General features: G+C 38.2%; 2 protein-coding genes across 4 annotated transcripts in view; one reads left to right on the top strand and one right to left on the bottom strand.

Annotated features, from left to right (window-relative positions):
• Window positions 1-5,021: 5,021 nt before the first annotated feature.
• On the bottom strand, window positions 5,022-9,855 carry supt4h1 (SPT4 homolog, DSIF elongation factor subunit). The gene is made up of 5 exons (XM_026922273.3): window positions 9,664-9,855; window positions 6,956-7,062; window positions 6,794-6,849; window positions 6,656-6,709; window positions 5,022-5,496 (listed from the first exon to the last, which is right to left on the bottom strand). Exons 1-5 carry the CDS (start codon window positions 9,730-9,732, stop codon window positions 5,429-5,431), a joined length of 354 nt encoding a protein of 117 aa, XP_026778074.1. The 5' UTR covers window positions 9,733-9,855; the 3' UTR covers window positions 5,022-5,428.
• A 7,295-nt stretch (window positions 9,856-17,150) lies between these two features.
• The window catches only part of LOC113531592 (E3 ubiquitin-protein ligase RNF43), a 96,291-nt gene continuing 93,149 nt past the window's right edge, over window positions 17,151-20,292 (top strand). For 2 of the 3 annotated variants that reach the window (XR_004577432.2, XM_026922413.3), the window contains exon 1: window positions 17,152-18,575. Coding sequence is in view for 2 of the 3 variants with exons in the window: in XM_026922413.3 (XP_026778214.1) it covers window positions 18,360-18,575 (216 nt within the window). In the remaining variant the exon portion in view is untranslated. Of the gene's footprint in view, window positions 18,576-20,292 lie in introns of all 3 variants that reach the window. The other variant, XM_026922414.3, reaches the window with a different exon arrangement.

Here is a 20,292-nt window from a genome sequence, read left to right on the forward strand (position 1 = left end):
CTAATGCCATCTAATGTTGTGGGGAGTACATTAGTGAGGTCAGGCACAGATGCTGGGCAAGAAGATCTGGTGTGCGATATGCATTCCATCGCAAAGGTGTTCAGTGGGGTTGAGGTCCGGGCTCTGTGCAGGATACTCTGTGCAGTTCTTCCACACCACCTATGTCAAACTATGTCTTCATGGACTTTGCATTGTGTACAGTGGAACTGTCATGCTGGAACAGGTTTGGGCCTCTTAGTTCCAGTGAAAAGAAATTGTAATCTTAAACAATTACGTGCTTCCAACTTTGCGGCAAAAGTTTAGGGAAGAACCACATGTGTGTGGTTGATTAGGTATCCACATACTTTTGGCCATATAGTTATTATAATCACGAGCAGTTAAAATATTAAAAGTATGGGCAAGGGGGTGGGTTTAGGGGGCTATGGGGGTGGTGGTTCAAAGCTGAAATCCACCATTTTATCTATACCTCCACTATTGAGGACCCTTAAGGACTTATGAACCAAAAGCCTTTGCTAGACGGAGCCTTGTTTTTAATAGTGTGATGATCTATTGTAACCTCATTGGTTAGAACCTTAAACGTTTGACACTGTGCCATCTTCAATAAATAATACAGCTGATAATCTCACTATTTTGCTATTGCACAACCTGACACATGGTGTTGGACCAAAAAAGACCAGCCAAGAAGTTTTACTTTAAAGCCTTTCAAAAGAAAACAGAAATCTATAAGGGATTCCCCCAAGGGACAAAATGAGGAAACTTTTGCACACAAAGGTATCAAACTGCACATTTTCTTGTCTCTGTTGTCATACCGTTTTTCAGTATGTTCTTCAGTAACTCCAGAATGTATCTTTTATGTGGGAAGGTGCATGTGGTAGCTTCTAGAGTAAAGTTTTATAGGTACCAGTGGTCCTTAAGGTGAAATGATGTACCGTAAATTATTTGTAAAGATAAAAGGTACATATTAAAGGTACAGTCAAGTTTGGTAACGTTATTTCTGAGAGTGTATGGTGGTAGATCTAATCTTCTGCTTCAGAATATTGTATCAAATCACAGTTAGTTTGTTGCATATTCAGATCACATCTTGTGGTAAAAAAAACAAAATCACTAAAAGCACAAAACCCACAAGAAAATGGAAAATCACAGAAACTTGAGTAATATCTCAACAGTAAAATCGTGATAGGTGATGGCTTAGGAAAGTCTGCTTCATTGCCAGGCTAGCTTAGTGTTCGGAGAAATAAAACCATGATGGTTAAGACAGAAACAGGAAGTAGACACCTGATCTGAGCTACAGTCAGGCGCACAGGCTTCGCTCATTTGGTTATCACTGATGCTTAACACATAGCACTGTTTTTTTTCTGTTTTTTCCTTTTTTTTTTTTTTTTTTTTTTTTTTTTTTTTACAGAAATGTCCTCAGTTGGCTTGTAATGCTTCAGATCATCCAAATTCACCAACAGCAGGTGGGCTGATGGCTGTGTAACAACCAGAGATTACTGGCTTGGAGTGAAGCAAGAGTTAGTCAGATAAAGAGTGAGTTAATGCAACAAAAAGTGCAAAAATACTTTTCCTCACAATTCAACCGGGCGTGTGAAATACAGGCGGCCTTTCAGAGTTCATGAGTGACTCCATAGAGGTGTGTGAGCTTCAGCGTGGGTTGCTGTATGTTTTGCAGGTCTGGGTGCAAAACAGACACACTTTGAAGTGCATGACTAGCTTTTGAGCGCCAAGAATCTATTATGTATTTGTGGTTAAGTGCAGCAAAGCCTAAGGCAAACAAACTCACGACCCCACTTTCCCGCCAGATTACCTTGTAGCCCACAAGCACAGCCATGCACAAATGCCTTCTTTTCTTTTTTTCTTCTTTTTAGCCTTCACACAAAAGCTAATATTGTTAAAAAAAAAAAAAAAAGAAAAAAAGATATACACATCATTTTCTAAAGACACAATAACTCATGGGAATTAACAAAATGAGAAGTTGAAAAATCTAAAGCCAAAAATCTAATTTCTGCTAAATTCAGCACTCGTTTCTTTTCTGTTGGGATTACTAATTATGGATATGAAAGTTTCATCATTTATTGAATTAAAAGATCAGTTGGATGTTGCAAGATAGATGACTCTGAGTTGCTTAATGTCTTTAATAAGGCAAGGCTAAGCATAAAAAATATTTTTCTGAATATGACACTAAGGTGAGTTCCTTAGATGGAACAGCAAAACACATTTTATGAAGATGATATCAAAGATCTTTGCATAATCAAAGATGATAGTGTGTCAACTATATAATGCAGAGCCACAACATTAAGAGCACTTAATAGACTCTAAAATGATCTGGGAGCCAGTGATTTGGTGGGACAGTGAGGACTGAATGACCTGAATGTATAGTCAGTTGCAATAATCAATATAAGATGAAATGAACTCATTAATAATTTCCTCTAAATCAATTAAAGAGAGTAAAGGTTTGAGTGAAGAATTTGCTCAACCCAGGACTTGCGTTTCAAGTGCAAGACCAGCGTTTCTCTATCCTGGACTTTAAACTGAGAATCTTCATCAACGGTTTTATATAATTTCCATAAACAAACCAGAACTGTCTACAAAACTGTGCCTCAGTGTTAGAGTAGTGTGATCGTGTAGGAAGGAAATGGAACTTTTTTTTTTTTTAAATCAGCCACTGACGTTTCTTTAGAGGACTGTTGGCCTTTTGCACTTATGCCATCCCTGAAAATAGCAACTTCTCTCTTCAGTCATCAATCCTTCTCTTATGAAGGAGGTCCAACTGAGAACTCGAGGCAGGATCATACCAAAAGCTTTGGAATCTTTATGCAAAAGAATGATTACTCATTTAATTGTTCTTATGAGTCAATGTGAAAGTGTTTTGCTGTCATGTGAGGGGGATTGTGGTGGTTTCCCTTGAAACGTGATGGGCGTATATGTGAGGAGAGGTAAAAAAAAAAAAAAAAGCAACCCCCTCTAAAACGAACACCATGCTCTTTTTTTAAAAAAGTTTAAACATAGTGGTTTTGGGTATGAAACTTACTCCTGCACATTTTCTCCTTCCGCCTTTTTTTGTGAATTTGCTTTGTTTTTTTTTTTATAAAATCACAGATGAATGGGTAAAGTGGGTTACGATTGTGAAATAGAGCTGTGTGCCATCATGAGACTGACTGTCTTTTGGATATTGCAGGGTGATGATTGTATGACACAAACTTTTTTTTTTTAACATTTAATGGACCCTAGAGAAACAAGGGCAGTCTTAACCTACATAAATTCCAAATTCTTCTTCCTTTTATTTATTTATTTATTTTAACTCATGGAAGAAGATGAAGGTGTTATAGGTAGCACTGCTGCCCCACAATTCCAGGGTCCCTGGTTCGAGTCGGAGCTCAGGTTACTGTCCTCCAGGTTCCCTGGTTTCCTCCCACCTCCCAAAAACATGCCAGTAGGTGAACTGGCTATGCTAGATGTGATGAGTGTATGAGTGTGTGTATCTCTGAGAAAGGCTGACGTCCCATCCAGGGTGTATTCCCGCCTCATGCCCAGGATAGGCTCTGGATCCAGCACAACCCTGAGCAGGATAAAGTGGTTACTGAAAATGAATAAATGAATGAATGAAAAACCTACCCAAAAAAGGCCATGTACACACTGACACACTTTTGCAAGTTTGTCCTTTTGGACTGGGACAGGCTGCTGCAGCACACGAGAACTAGAACTTGTTTCAACCCTTATATTTCAGTTGTGGCTCTCAGTCCTTTGTACAACTTGCACTTGTATTGATGTCTCCTTTTGGTCTTGTAACCTTTGTAAGCCTGTACAAAGCCTACCTGGTCACTTTAGATTAAAGCATTAAAGCATTGTTTTGCCACATAAAGTATGTGGCAAAACAATAAATGTAAATGTATCTTTACTGTTAGTTAGATGCAATGTTCCATATTTGAAAATACTCCATTTTACATCTAATTGAGTGCAATAGAGCTACAGCTCCCCCTCCTGGTAATCATTAGTCTTAAAAATCACTTAAGCCTATGTGATTTCAGACATCTTTTTACTTCTCACACTGTTACAAGTTGATCCCAATAAAATCTTGGCCAAATTCTCTGAAAGACTGTGCAGCAAGATGTTCTCCATGTCATATTAAATGATAAAGATCCTCTAGTGATAGACCTCCAATTAAAGAAAATGACTACAGTCATCAATTAGCGTGATCTGGACTTGTACAAGTAGGCTGGTAACGTTATATTAATTAATGTGAGCAAGTCAGTGTCTTAAATGGACACGTGGTCAAACATAAATATTTCATTTTGCTTGTCAAATTTCACATAATCCTGTACCTTCTGTTGGTAGCTTAGACCAGTGGTTCTTAAAGTGGAGTCTGGGGACCCCCAGGGGTCTATGATGCATGAAGTAGTAATTATATTATTATAATATTATATTTATTATTGAGATTTTAAAGGTATTACCCTGTTTGACTAGTAACTGGAATTTAATGGGTTTCCCATAAAACAGTTCAGGAATAAAATATAACAAAAATATTATTTTACACCTTTAAATAATGAACAAATAAATAATGTTGGATTATGTTACTTAAAATTCATGTGTACAGAGGGGTTCCATGGAATCCATTGAATATTTTGCATTTGAAGGGGCGGTCGGTTAAAAGTTAAAGAATGTTGTAGAAGTGGTCACACTGAGATCAGGATTTTCTGATACTGCCAGAACTTTGCTGTCGGTTGTCTTTGGTCGCAGTGTCACCACCGATCTCAACTCACGACTGAAGAATTATTTGACTACGACAGCAAAAATTGGGCTGAAAATTGTACCACGTAAACCAGGTTTTAGGCTCTGTTGCTATATTGTTGAGGCTGTAACAAGCCTTCTATAGAAAACCACTATTCAGTGAACATGGAATTCTGTTTTGTAGATAAACTGTCAGATAGAGGTATTCTCTTTTCCATCCACAAACCAAGGAGGATGCAAACTTTTGCACTGAACTATATGTCAGTTTGCAGAACAGACTCATTAATCCAGCAGCATTTTTGTAAAAAGGTTTTATTCAAATGTAATTAGTCAGCATTGTAGAACCAATAAAGTCACTGCTGTGGTGCTCTTGCAATCAAACAAGATAAATATAATGAGAAAATATGACTTCTGAAAGATATTAAAAGAAACACAAGATTCCAGACGTAAATGAAGCAAAAGAATATTACAGCGCTATCCATAAAAGTTCACAAAGTTCACCAGTCCAGTCCTCAAGGGCTTTTAGCTATTTATTCTTACATCAGAGGTGAGATATTACAGGCTGTAGAGTACTGCATGGCTGGGAAGCTGGAATACAATCAAATTAACCGGCTTCTTCAGACAGGTGACAATATCAACAGTGTAGCTTTTAGCTGAGGAACTTTTCTGGGATGCGATGCAAAAGCTGTGCCGTGTCTCACGTTTACGTCTTCACTGCCGTGTCTCTGGACCTGTAGATGACTCCTCTGCTCTTTAGTTCTCGCACCACTCCTAATAAACACATTATAAAAAGCGACACATTATAAAAAGTTTAACATTAAAAGCCCCAAGACATTATAAATTAGTATTAATTAGAGCCCTGATCATTTTAATTACTACTTGATTTACTAGCATTTTCAATAAGTTTGTGTCTAGTACAGAATATATGCCTTTTTTTCTTACACTTTAGTTCTACAAAGTCCACTGAATGCTCTGTGTAAACCAAGCACTTCAAACCCTGTGATATTCTAACAGGAAGTCTATTCTTCTTACAAATATTTTGTACTTGTTTCTAACCTACTGAAAATGAAGTCCACTGGAATGAATGCATCACTGCTAGTGTCTTTATACTATCCTGAATGTCATTTTAAGCTACTAAAAACATGTTGATTAATATGCTTAGTTTCATATATTTTTATGTTTCACCCATACTTCAGTGGATAATCGCACCGGGATACTGTAGACTTGCACCTAAGAACTGCTGCTGTAATCAGAAATACTGCCCTGTGCTCATCCCAGGACTCTGATTAACAATCTGCTCAGACCGAAGATCCTTTCAACACACTTCGTTCTTTTTATCTTTACAATATACAGCTGTAGAAGTGTAATGATTTATAATCCCATTATCTGGCATCACCCATTAGAAGATCGGTTCCCTTTTGGCAGGGAGTTGTCCCTGAAACTGTCAGCCCTGGCTTCCTCATTAGAGATCTAAATCAGATTAGTGAGATGCTTTGTGACAAATTATACTATTAATAGCACTACTCAAATAAAATTGAACTGAATATGCAACCTGGATATGACTTCATTTCCCCTTACCGGCTCGCATTTGTCAGAAGACATTTGTAGTTTTTTTTTTTTTTGCATCATTATCATATTCTTATCTATTGATCTAACTTATATATTAATCTAATAGTTTTAAAGAACTGGCGGGCATTTGTATGACATCTCCAGCCTGCTTTATAGTATTAGTTTATAGTATTAGTTTACTTTTTAGACTGTTAATTTTAAACAGGGCAATATTGAAAGCATCCAGTCAGGATTTTGGCTCTCGTCTGCCCCCTAGTGGACACTGGAGTGATATGTGTGTGTGAACAATGCTGCTTGTATATACTGTAAATAGTTACATATCAAGAATCACACCGGCCTTAAGAATAAATCCTTAACCAACCTGGAGGTAATCTTCCAGTTACAGTTACAGCATAGACGCCTGCCTTGAAATTTCCTGTGAAAGAAAATAACAGATTTATAAATGCAGTAATCATTATATACACAGAAGAGATGGGTATAGGGAATGTATGAATGTTACCTATTCTTTGCCACTTAGCCACCCAGCTGTCTTCAGGACTCATCATTGCAATGACACTGTAAGGAAAATACATCACATAGTAAGCAGCCTTATTTTATTTTATTTTATTTTTTTAAAAAAGGCTTTATTAGAAAAAAAAGAATCAAAAGAAATGCAGCATACCCATCAAAGGAGGAGCTCGTGCATTCATAAACCATCTCCCGGTTCCCCTTCATTTGCAGGTAGGACTCACAGTTATCACAGCCATCATACTCGAACTGGTCAATAGTCTGTAGAAGCAAAGAGAGAAAGTGTAACCATATCATGCTTCACTCCTATGCCCTTTAACTCAGAACTAATAGACTTTAAACTTACACATGCATTCTAAATACAAGAGTTTACCTCAAAGAGTTCATTATTTGAAAAATAACCTATAAATGTGTTATTCTGTATTCACCTGTGTTGCAAATTTGCTTCAGTCTGTACTTGTTTGTTAACTTTTTTTTCATTGCTAAATTAAAAGTACAAAATTTCATGTAATTTTTTACCCCAATGTTGCAAAAAAAAAAAAAAAAAAAGAAATGGTTCCTGGAACACAAAATCTGTGTTTTGTAAAATCTCTGGATTTTAAGACCTGTGGGTTGAAATGTTGAGCAAGGAGGAGTGGACCAGAGCCCTCTGCAAGTGTCGCCTACCTTTTTAGACATTACAAAAGATATTCAGTGCTGTTATTTTCTCCAGGGGAGGCGCCAAGTAACATTGATTGTTGGTATTGTGAAACCATCTTTAGGCAAAGGAAAACTTTATATTTAAAAAGCAACTCGAGTGCCTTTTCCCTGGTCATGCCCCTGTGTTCAAACCCAATCTTCGTCACCACCCTGAATTAATCATCGATGGTGCCACTGGTCCCCCACAGAGAGGAACTCTTATCTTATTAATTTGCCAGTAGAAGCTACATAGAGATGTGTATTCTATAGATAAAATGAGTGAGTCTGGCAAATTCGAAGACTGATGATGCCACAGCAGTGCACAAAACTTGAGAGCCATGCTCTCTGTGTGAGGAATGGCATTACTCTCTCCCCCGTCAGTCACAATGACAGCAGCCAATCGTAGGCATCTGTGAGCTCATGTATGTGGAAGAGGTCAGATAGACCTCTTTCCTCTGTGTATGTCTTACACTGCCATGTGACGCAGCATGAGCAGCAGTTGGAAAAGATGTGATTGGCTGGCATCATGTGTCTCACATGTTAGCCTTCATCCTCCTCAATGAAGCTTTTTAGCCAGTGAAGCTTTAATAAATACATCTTTTAAACCACACGGACAGCAGCTTCACGCACACTGTATGTAAAGGTAAAGCATGTTTATAATTATCTGACAGTCCAATAGCAACAATTTGCATAATATATTTACTCCATCATCATTAGAAAGTATAGAAATAAATGAATGAAGTCATGGCTAGTGTCATGGCTAGTGTGGAGAATTTTTATTGTTCATTTGGTTCATTTTTATTGTTTGGCTCTTGACTTGGGTTGTTGTTAACCGTGTTGAGTTTTACTTGTGCCGAAACATACTACAGGGTGTCTCAGACGTCCAGCATCATAGGCTTAATGTACATTTTGCAGACAATGAAGTATCTGACTCAGAAAGAACAAATCCAAATTCTCCTCATAGGTATTTGTGTATTGAGAAAACTGATGGAAATGCTGAGCAAGTTCTGTAAATAAGACCTTTCTGTTTTTTCTCCCATATGATGATGGAGACCCTGTACTTCTGCTATCTGCACACTGCATTCAGGAAAATAAAACGAGCTTATAGAAAAGTATAAAAGTGTGTAGGATTGATGAGCAGGTTTGTGTCAGGTACACAAGCACAAGGTAGACGACAGTGTGGGAATGAAATAAGTCACACCTCCCGGTACTAACTGACGTCACTGCGGCAGTCGCGTCGTCTAACCAACGCGTCGTCTATAGTTCTTCTATAGTTTTGATAAAAGTTTAAAGAATAAGTATTTTTTGATAAATTTGCTTATTTTTCTAGTTAAGTCTATATATTTGTTTACTTGTATTATTGTTTATTATTCTAGCTAGGTTATATATATATAAAGAGTAAAAAGGGGCTTTATAGACAGAAATTTACACTTGTGTGTGTGTGTAATATATATATATATATATATATATATATATATATATATATATATATATATATATATATATATATATATATTACACACACATGTGTGTAAATTTCTGTCTATAAAGCCCCTTTTTACATCTTTTTTTTGCAAAGACTTAAAATATTATCTGGATACACTTTGTGTCTCCAGCAACTCCTAAGCTTTAAAATCCATCTCATTGTGTAATATACATAATGTTTTTTCATTCTTATAAATTATATTCGAATGATTGTGTACTGTGTATACCCCTGGACTGTTTCTAATAAAATTATTTTAAAAAATTATAATAAAAAAACACCTTTTTTATAAAATATGTAATATAGTGAGTAGAAAACATCAAAATAAAAAATAACACAGCTCAAGATTAGAGACTGTGTGTGTGTGTGTGTGTGTGTGTTTTCATGAAACTCCCTGACGTTCCCATTAACCACACATTTTTCATTTTTTGCTCTTTTCCATGGCGGGTGCCATTAATTTTGGAGTCGCTTGTAAACGTTTACCTGTAATAGCACAATAGCTACCTGGTTAGCTAACTTAATGACAGAAAATGTTGGTATTCTTGGAAAGCTAGTTAACAGACGTCAATATAAATGAATACGATGTTTTAATATATCAAAATAACGCGTTATGCAAAACATATAGCTTTTTAAACCCACATTTCCCACTTAGCCGTTAAGCTAACTGGCTGTAAATAATGCACTAGCTCCAAAAAGCCTACCTTGACCAGAGAACATAGCAGACAAGCCCGCAGATGACGCAGATCCTTTGGTACAGTCTCCAAGGACATTGTGTAACCTAAATTAATACACTTTATTCCACAAAATGTTTTTTTTTTTTAATTTGATAAACTCAATAGAGTAGCTCAATAGTCTACTTGGCGTTTCCGGCGACTGTAATGACGTAATAAACTTGCGTCGGCGGTCTTTAGCCAGTGGTTTTCGGCGGGTTGCAGACCAGCTTAAGGTGCATTACCGCCACCTACTGACCTGGAGTGGAGAATTGAAAAATTAAATTTACCGTATAATATAGAAATGATACCATATTATACAACCTTGAAGATCTTTAAAAATGGAAAAATACCCTTATGGACTATACATATTCCAACAGTATGTGCAAGTAGAGCCTTTAATGTTGCAGTGTGTCTTCATGTCTTTGTCTGGATGTGCTTCACAGTGTAATACAATATGTTCTACTGTCTCCCTACTTTTTAATCCTTTTTAATTATCACTGAGTGATTCAACACTGTATGTCTTATTCTTAGCAGTTTAACTATTATTTCCTGTTTTCTACTCTTCCCCCAACTCTCACATTTTTACTGTATTGTATATGTGTCATCCCTTCATACAAGTGTATACAAGTGTTGTGTACAAGTGTTCATTCTTCCATAACTCTTGCCATAATCATTGTATATAATGTTTAACCATTTTATTGTTCTTGCCTCTGCCTTGCTCATGGGTATTGCAAATCAATCTCTGCTCCTTGAAGACTTTCTTTTGCTACCTTATGCACGGTTCTCTTCCACACCCACTTTAACCAACAAAAATGACACACATCAAAACAGAACCTGATATATTTCCAGGAATATATTTTACCTGTAGTTAGACTGTCCTGACTGTGTCAGGCATGCCTTCTCAGCCCACTACAGAGCAAGTAATATGGAAGTTATTTCTGCTGTAATCATTGATATCTGATAATCATTTTCGGGTGAAGAATTAGAAGCTGGATTTGTAGAAATTGACAATATTGTTGTCTTTTCTGAGATTTTATGGAGATCTCTTTTCATATATTGTAAAAGGAATGGCAGGAAATGGGAGAAACTCTGGTGGTATTATTGTCATAGGTCAATCAGAATAAGTTCATACATTCACACTAAATAGTACGCCAAAACAGTATAGGCTGTCCACATTAACCTACAGTGGAACTGCATTATACTAGCTCTAAAATATTAAAGAAAAGAAATAGTCTGACAAATGGCTTAGGAAAGTGTCATATAAATGCTACTCCACAGAGTAAACAATAATGAGCTATTAAGTTTGGATATATTTGGATATATGGGGGAAAATTGGTAGTATGTAGCCTAATGTTAAAATGTTTCATTTATAATTGTTCATTTGATTTATCCAGCAAACCAGGCCATGCTAAGATTTAAGGTTAATGATGATGCAAGATTTTGTACATTTAGATGTTAGATCATTTCATATTTCAGACATAACGTTTAACATGATTTAAAGAATATCTAAATCAAACAATGCCAAGGAGATTTTGCCTGGCTGGAGTAGAGCAGTTAATGTTGAAAATCCTCAACATTAGACTGCTGATCTTCATCTTTCACTTACTCACACATTTACCACTTAAATATTCCTCATGGACATAGACATTCCTCATGGAAAGCCTTGTTTTAATGTGTTATGTAAAATGTCTGTTTAATATGACTACTACTGGGAATATACACATCGACATGACTTTGGCCCCACAGCATTGGCTTACTGCAATGGGTGCCAGTCCGTCTCACACACATTCACACCTGGGTGCTACTGTAGCTAATACAGTAGTATGGTGCATTATTTTGATGTATACTTTGGTTGCATGCAATTTGGGATGTAGCCCAATCCATTGCTGTTGGCGTTTCACCTCGTGTTTCACATTTTGTCCCAATTACATATTTTTAGGAAATAAAAATTCTGATAACCATTAATTAGTCAATATAACTCTATTATATATTACACACAAATTGTGCTTGCCGGCTTTAAACATCTATCTAACAGCTAATACTTTTATTTGAACATGTCCCATTTCATCATCTCAAACATTTTAGCATAAAAATAGGTGTAGTGTCAGCACAAAGAGTGTAACTTCAACAATATTACAGTCCATTTTCAGAGCATGATTTTGCTTTATGTCTTTAGCTCTATAAGCAGGCACCATAACCAGCAAATCCCTCGCTTTTTAACTAAATATGAGTGATTAGTGCCCTCTTTTTTGTTTGAAATCACATTCATATATGTTTTTTCTTATAGAAAATTTAAAGTGATATTTGTGGTGCTTTACACACATGATTTCTGTTGATACGGATAATTTAATGGAACCTTAACCAACCAGTATATCGGTCAGGCCTTACATTGCATGTGAGCTCTTTCAATATCCATTTAAAGCTTGATATTTCAACATGCCGTTTAGTACAGGCTCTAGGAGCTGTACTGTAATATTGTTCCAGAATAATGTATTAGTGAGAGGTTGTTAACATGTTACCAAATACTGAGTTGTTTGTTAACTTTCATTGTTTTGTGTGTGTTTGTGTGTGTGTGTGTGTGTGTGTGCGTGTTTTGGCAGTGTGTCAGTGCTGTAGCCCAGGCTCCTTGGATTCAAACATGCCATGCTCCCAACGACCAGCTGCCTTCTACGCTCACTGTGTCTATTACCCGTCTATTATTTTAGCCTGTGTAGCTACATTAAGATTTAATGATACACGTCGTGGTGTAATGGGATTGCTGGGATATCAGCAAAAAATAATATCACCTTCATGCATATTGTAACACAGAATTTTACCACTTATTATAATCCAGTACTAATCAGTCCTGAGTCTCAGTCCTGCACTGGTCAGAATCCAAACCGGCGAGTAGGTGATGCTCCAGATCACAGGGAGAGTGACGTGAACCTGAACACTGTATTCAGAGTGGCAGATGAAATGCAGGTCAGATTAGATAGAAAGTGGCAGGTCAGATTAGATGGTCCCCCATCAAGGACACCCTAATAATTTTCTCTGTATAATGTATGCTGTAGTTATATGTACTATAAGGTAGAAAAAGTCTGAATCCAAGTTTACTTACTTGACCCTTATTGTTCAAGAATATGTTGTTTAAAATGAAAAAAAAAATTATTTAGCTGTGTGAGAAATTCTCATATCTGTGCTTCATTCTAAAATTGACACTTAAAACAAAATTGTGATGCCATATTTCATCCAAATGCTAACACGTATGCGCATAACACACACACTCTTAAGTGTCCTTGTCTTTTAATACCCAACAGTAGTGATTCACCTTTGCATAGTTTAGACAGTTTTGATTTTGACTTCCAGTGAAGCTGAATTACAAAACTACAAGGTAATGAAAAACACCGAAATCCTACCGTAACCAGTGTAAATCAGTGTGTGTAGCCACTCAGCTGGTAAAGTGTCGTTAAGCTATACTATTCATTAAGTGACCTCTAAGCTTAATCCTGTTCTTTGCACCTGCTTTAACATGAACTGAGCATGACTGAACACAGCTGAAACTTTGTCGCTTTTTTAGTAACTGGTTTCCTCTTTCAACAAGCAATCAGTCGTGTATAGACTATACACAGCCTATATATCTCACAATAAATAGTTTATTTAATTTTTTAAATCTAGTCTAAGTAGGACAAGTGGTGATGATCAAGAAGAGAACTTCTCTGTAACTAGACAGCCACAGTTAAAGTGGATAGTGTGACCATAGTGTGATACCAAGGAACAAAACAAACAGAGCTGTTTGTGTGGTGATGGGTTTGATTTTATGTTGTGTACTGCTAAGCATTAGTGTGTGTGTGTGTATGTGTGTGTGTGTGTGTTCTCCTTATTTAGGCTGCTGCTTCCTTCAGTCTGCCTGCCACTGAAAAGTCACCTGGGAAGACACTTTGAGTAAACACCTCATTTTTATTCTGAGTGCAATGATTGGAAATGTTGACCGAGTGCCTTTATTCCATTTCCTGACAACGAGTCACTCAGAAGGTAACTTGAGTAGATGATTATCAGTTTCTATTCAAAAAAAAAAAAAAAATCCAGTTAGATTCCTTTCGGAATTAGTCTAGTTTATTACGCAGGGTTTGACATGCAGATAACACCGCTTTTAATTATCAAAGTCAACTTTAGTATTTCCTGAATAATTTCTTTAATAAAAAGATGCCTGTGCACATACTATGAATTGACCTGAATGATAATTTATCAAACAGCTCTTTTATATTGCATCAGAGTTTTATTTTTACCCCAAGGACAATCTTTTATTTTAAATACCATGCAATATTTGTATGAATTTAACATTTGTACCTAAGTCTTTTATTTAAGATAACTTGAAAAAAACATTTTTTGTATTTATAATACTTTTTTAGATTTAAATATAATTTTAGTGGTAGTTTGATTCGGTAACTTGAACAAGTATTAAATAAGTATTTTAATGCAAACTTGCCTTAATAACAAATTCTAACCATATTTTAAAGGTGTGTGTATTAACAGTACACAGGCATGTGAGCACTGAGGCACTTGTGGCATGAAACGTATTCAAGTGATTTATTCAGTGAAGTAATTTCCTTCTTGTAGTTTCTATCCATTCATGTGGTGAGGTATTGGAAATAAGCTATGAGCAACGTTCTAACTTCCAGCAATAAATCTGAACCAAATGAATGCGGTACATTATTGAATATGAGGTTTAAATCACAGAGACTGGTCAGACCTTACAAAGTGCTTTGAACTGACACCATCTGAGATACAGTAGGACATACGAGGTGTAAATAATCATACAGCAGGCCATGCTGTCAACATGGTGAAATGCTGTCGTGCACATTGGTGATGATATTTCAGATATATTTGGATATATTACTGAGTTATAGATGTATTCAACTGTCCAGCTTAGTAAGTAGCGTGCACAAAGATCGGATTTGTACTAGTATTGGGGTGTGATGTAAGGTAGAATGCTGTTTTAGTTGAGAAGGTTAACAGCAAATCAGAAGAAGTATACTCGCTTATTGCTGATAATACACTTATTGCCAAAGCAATTACAGGTTTCTTAGGAATCAAACATGACAAGGCATGCTGTTATAGGAAAATAATTAACAGCAGGGTGGTGTGATGCAGCCTGATGTGAAGCGGAGTTACTGTTACCACCACGTACTTGATTATTTTCCAATATCAGCACATCCTGAGGTGTTTTATTCTTCTTATCCCGAAGCCATTTGCTTTGCTACTACTATTTTTATTATTAATGAACAAAATGTCTTAATTTATATCATTTTGTAGCTACGATTAATGTTGTAGCTATAAATAATAATGTTAATTTTTTTAACCTTGCTTTAAGTTAGCATACCAAAACAAAAAAATCCATGTTTCTTGCCATGCTAGTGAGAAACCAGAAACACAAAATCCTCGGGCCTGAAGACTTTCCCATGGCGGAAAACATACTGACCCTTACAATGCACTGACACTGTTATAGGAAATTAATCAACACCTTCTGACCAATCAGATTTAATTAATATGAATTCATATGGAAATAATATGAAATATATATTACTTAGTAATAATAATAACCCAATAACAACCAAATTCTTAATATATAAATATATTTGGAAAGTTATTAATATATAAATATCAAATCTCCCAGTCATACTTAGCACAGATTATTCTGTTCTGGTCTATAAGAAACAAAAGGAATAATCTGGAACAGCCACTGACGACACACTCTGACAACATTTTCACATTTTATTTTCCTCCAAAGAAGTGGTTTAGATTTACATTTATATACTTGGCAGACACTTTTGTACAAAGTGACCTAGAAATGGAGTGTAATACAATCCAAACACAGAGCTGTTAAAGAAGCCTGTAATGATAAAAAGTGCCAAAAGACAAAGGCCGTGTTCAGATTACAAGCTTTATTGCTCAGTTTAGCAATTTTTTCTGTCTTGGTGGTTCATATTTATGTTTGTAAGGACTCTTTGACATGTACACTTTTCACTCTGAACCGAGTGAACCAAACATGGTGTACTGCATTTCACTCTGATTCGGACAAAGATAACTACTACATAACTACTATTAGGAGTAAAAAGTGTGAATAGACCTTAGTGCACTTGCATTTTAAAAGAAATGACATTACATGCATGATCCACATATCGAACTTAGCAAACAAATTTCAATAATCGAATAAGTTGAAGGCAAAAAAATAAAAATTATGAAAAATAAATAAAATGCCAGAAGCAGCCATATCTGTGCCCAGAGAAGTGTGAGTGTGAGAGAGGATCCAGAAGTGATTTATATACATTATGTCCAATAAAGTGTGATAGAAAAAAGAAAACAAATCAAAAGTGGCTCAAATCTGATTTGAAAAGTCACAATTAGATTCAAATCTGTAATGTGAACGCATTAAGTGAGCTCTTGGTAAGAACGTACAATTAAACTATATTTCTGAAATATTTACTAAGTATCAAATGAAATGTGGACTGACGTGATCATTTCGAATTCAGGACACACAAACACAATTCAGAAGATGGAAACATTTGTTATGCTCTTATCTGATAATGTATTTGAGTAGGCACAGCATTAACACTGGAGGGAACCTTCCCTTAGTTTCTTCCCTGGCCACCAAATTACATCCAAAGGTAACAATTCATCATGTAAGGACTAAAACATACTGGGGCATACTGGGGCATGCTGGGGCATGCTGTTAGGGGCAGTCGTGGCCTAATGGATAGAGAGTCGGACTTGCAACCCAGAGGTGAACCTGGGTTCGAGTCTCAGGCTAGCAGGGATTGTAGGTGGGGGGAGTGAATAACCAGTGCTCTCTCCCACCCTCAATACCACGACTGAGGTGAAACCCTTGAGCAAGGCACCGAACCCCCAAACTGCTCCCCGGGCGCTGTAGCAAAAAAGGTTGCCCACTGCTCCGGGTGTGTGTTCACTACTGTGTGTGTGTGTGTGCACTTGAATGGGTTAAATGCAGAGCACAAATTCCGAGTATGGGTCACCGTACTTGGCCACAAGTCACTTCACTTCACTTCACTTATTGGAAAATAATCAAAGGTGGGACAGTGTGAGATGTTCCCTGACCCGAAGTGGCCCATGAAGTCAATTATTTTCCAATAACAGTGTTTTGTTCCTCTTATTCAACCACAACAATCTTACATCATTTACAATTTATATCTATTAATAAACGTCATCTTTTTTTTTATCCATTTATAGTTACACTTAATGTTTCTGGAATATACACATATATACTGTATATATGTAATATGATCCAGGGCGGTATTCTTTGATTCTTAGCTGTTTGCATTTTTAGATTTGATATTATTCCATTATTCGCAGATATTATTCCCAGTGAATGTGTCAGATGCTGTCTGTGTCTCAGTGTGTCCGCTAAAGGGCGCCGTGCGTCGCCGGAGTGCTGTGGAGTAGGGCTTCTGCTCCACCCTCTCTCTCTCTCCCTCTGTCACACACACACACACACACACACACAGTCAGTGAGCAACAGGTAGACTTGCTCCATGAGCTCCCCACACACACACTTTGTAAACTTCTTTTCACGCACCCCGCAGCCGTGTCCGCACGCCTTCCACGCGCTTTACCACTGAACAGCTTTCCGACCGCGTGTTTACAGAGACTTTCCTCTGCGACACACGGCTTGGAGAAGGAGCTCGGATTTGTGATCAGAACTTCCAACTGGTGGATTTTTGTTTTTTTTGTTTGGTTTTTTCTGGAGGGGGTGTTAACTGTGAACAGGTTTAATATGACGGCCGGAGGAACGTGCGCAGGACCGACTGGTAGGAATCGCACCTGATTACACACAGCGATTCATTCACCTTTTTTTTTTTTTTTTTTAACATCACAACCAGGACTAAACCTTCTCTTCATCAGCGCGAGATCTGCTCCACAGTGTCCACACGAGTGCTCTGCTTCTGCGCTGAGGAACCGGCGGTGTAACGGCGCGCGTGAAGCCCGAGGGGAAGTCACGCGTTCAGGTTCACGTTCTGCGTGTGTTTGCGTGACGCAGCGTGGAGATTTGTCGGCTTCGGATAACCAAGTTATAATCAGGCCACCTGTTGAATTCTAAGGGAATGCATAACCGCTGAAATGTAACACCATCCAATGGAGATCTATGAGTGCATGATTAGGAAGGAGAGATCCAAACCTTTCTGGCTGCCTGAGATCTGGTGCCTGCTTTCCCTGAACTGAGAAGAAGCTTGAAGGCAATTCGGATGACTGGAAAAGCTGCACACGTTCGATGCACACGTTACGAGTCCTGCTTCCAGTCAGTGCCTTCATGCTGTCTTACTCTTACTCTGCAGCTGACACAGGATAGCCAACACTAATTAATTGCCATTTAATTAGCATTCATGTTCCAACATAAAGTGATGTCACATGTTACGCATTTTATTTTCCACCTTAACAATGATCACTGCTTTTCCTGAGCTCTTGCGAGAGCTGTCATTACTTAAGGATTTGCCTTTTCCACGCACATGTCTCCGGTCCGAAGCAGACTTCTAGTGCTGATTGAAATCCTTCAGAAGTTCAAGGAAATAGAGTTGCATCTCAAGTTCGGCCGTGTCGACGCACCCAGACGGACCCTGGAAATTTTCTCAGTGTGCCAGTGGTTCTGAACAGTGCATTATGCGTGCCTGGGCCCCGAAGCTGCAGCTGGGTCAATGAGGCTCGCCGCACAGCGCCTGGCCGGGCTCTGGCCGTGGCTGTTCACGGCCGCCCTGCAGGTGGCGCTGGGCCATGCGGGCCTGGAGGTGGCAGCGACCCGCGCCCTCATCAAGGTCACGCTGCTCAACCCCAAAGCCACGGTCAGGCCCATCACCCTGGAAGGGGTGTTTGCTGGAAGCAGCAGCGGATTCGCTGAGGGTAAACTCATGCAGGTAGGTGGAGAAGAGATGAAGATGTCCGAATTTTTTGTTTCACACTTTGCTGCAAACTTAAGTCATTGTCATGCATCATATTGCTTCTGGAACTCTCCCTCAAACTCGGTGCGTGTGATGTATTAAAAAAGGGCCTCATGCTGATGTTGCAGCTCTGATAGAGAGCAATAAGATCAGCCAATCGCAGGCATCAGCCTGCCTGACATGTTGTGCTGCAGCATCACTCAGAGTGATCTTGTTTGGACAAGATTGCTGTCTAAGCCACGTTCGGTGCTCCATGTGTTGGCAGAAAAATCACGAGCAGGTGAACAATCATACCCCACATGCCATTCAGTCTTGGGTGAGCTCTCTTAATTATGACTGTCAATTTCCTCGTTAACCATGAGCATGATAGAGATGTTGAATCCATCATGCCAAAGAGCTGATGACATATGTATTGCAACAGGATCCGCTTTTTTTTTTTTATCTTATAAGAGATCTTCTGGCTGTCTTGTTGACAAGAGCTCTGGTGTGAAGGCTGACTGTGTCTTCATGTATGTGTGCCAGCTGCTCCATCCAGGTTTTGGTGGAGGTGAGAGATTTGTAGGCTTTTAAATGCTTGGGCCTGTGCTCTTAGGCTACGCTTTCCCACCACTTCTCAGTGTGTAAACAAATGTTTGAGCTATGAAAATAGGAATTTTGAAATGCCGATGCAGTAACTAATCATTTCTCCCATCCTTTAGGAAATTGCATTCAATCTGTGAATAGAGTGAATAACTTTTGTGAGGTAGCAGGCTGGTGTCTTTTTGCTTACTAGGCACAGCAACAACTTAGCAAACCAGACACCGGGGTTGTAACTGACAGGGAATCTTTTACCTGTGACAAACCTGCTGCAAGTTATTGAACAAAAAAATTTGGCTTGTGTACAAATGGGAATATATGTAAGGATAACCCAGTTATAAGTAAGATACTCTCTCACTACACAAAGAGTGTGTTGTACTGCGTGAGATTCTCTTTGTTGCTGCGCCGGCCTGTCGCAACAGGTCCGTGTTGCAGGGGCGCTCCGGCTTTATGTTGCTTTCCTCGAGGGGATGGAGGCAGGGAGAAGAAAGGAATACATCATCCCTACTCTTCCACATGGCCTCCACAGCCCTGCAACTTTACTACAACGAATGTGATACAGTTGTCATGTTGTGGTGTTATTTTGTCTTCAAATCTAGCAAGGTGTAAATCTGTAGCTGACTTATTTCAACTTATATATCACATATCATCATATTTCATGATATCAAGAAGGAAAGGCCAAGAAAGACAAATCACTTTTTCCGAGCATCGGGGTCTTTGTCTGTCTTTCTCTCTCGCACACTCTTTTTATCTCTGTTTTTCTTGCTCACTTGTTCAAAGTTTTTTAGGCGTGTCTGCTGCCTTACTGTCCTCGGGCTACTCTGAATTCTACATGCTCATCCGTAGCAGAAGATGACAGCCAGTTTTCATAACCACCAGTAATTACACATCTAAGTCCGGCTTTGATCTCCTTAAGCGCGATTCCATCACGATCACCCCTTAAGATGTTATTCTAGGCTTTAGTTCGTCTCTTAGGGACACAGATTCCCCTCCGTTTAGCCAGTGGATAATAGTGTGAATGAGGGAGGGGAAAAAAAAGATTGGACACGATGATAATGGAAGCGTTTCATTTAGTTGGGGGTGGTGCAGCTCTGGACAGCTTCTGGTCTTGAATGGA

This window comes from Pangasianodon hypophthalmus, chromosome 27, assembly GCF_027358585.1.
Source record: "Pangasianodon hypophthalmus isolate fPanHyp1 chromosome 27, fPanHyp1.pri, whole genome shotgun sequence".
NCBI classification, from domain to species: Eukaryota; Metazoa; Chordata; class Actinopteri; order Siluriformes; family Pangasiidae; genus Pangasianodon; species Pangasianodon hypophthalmus.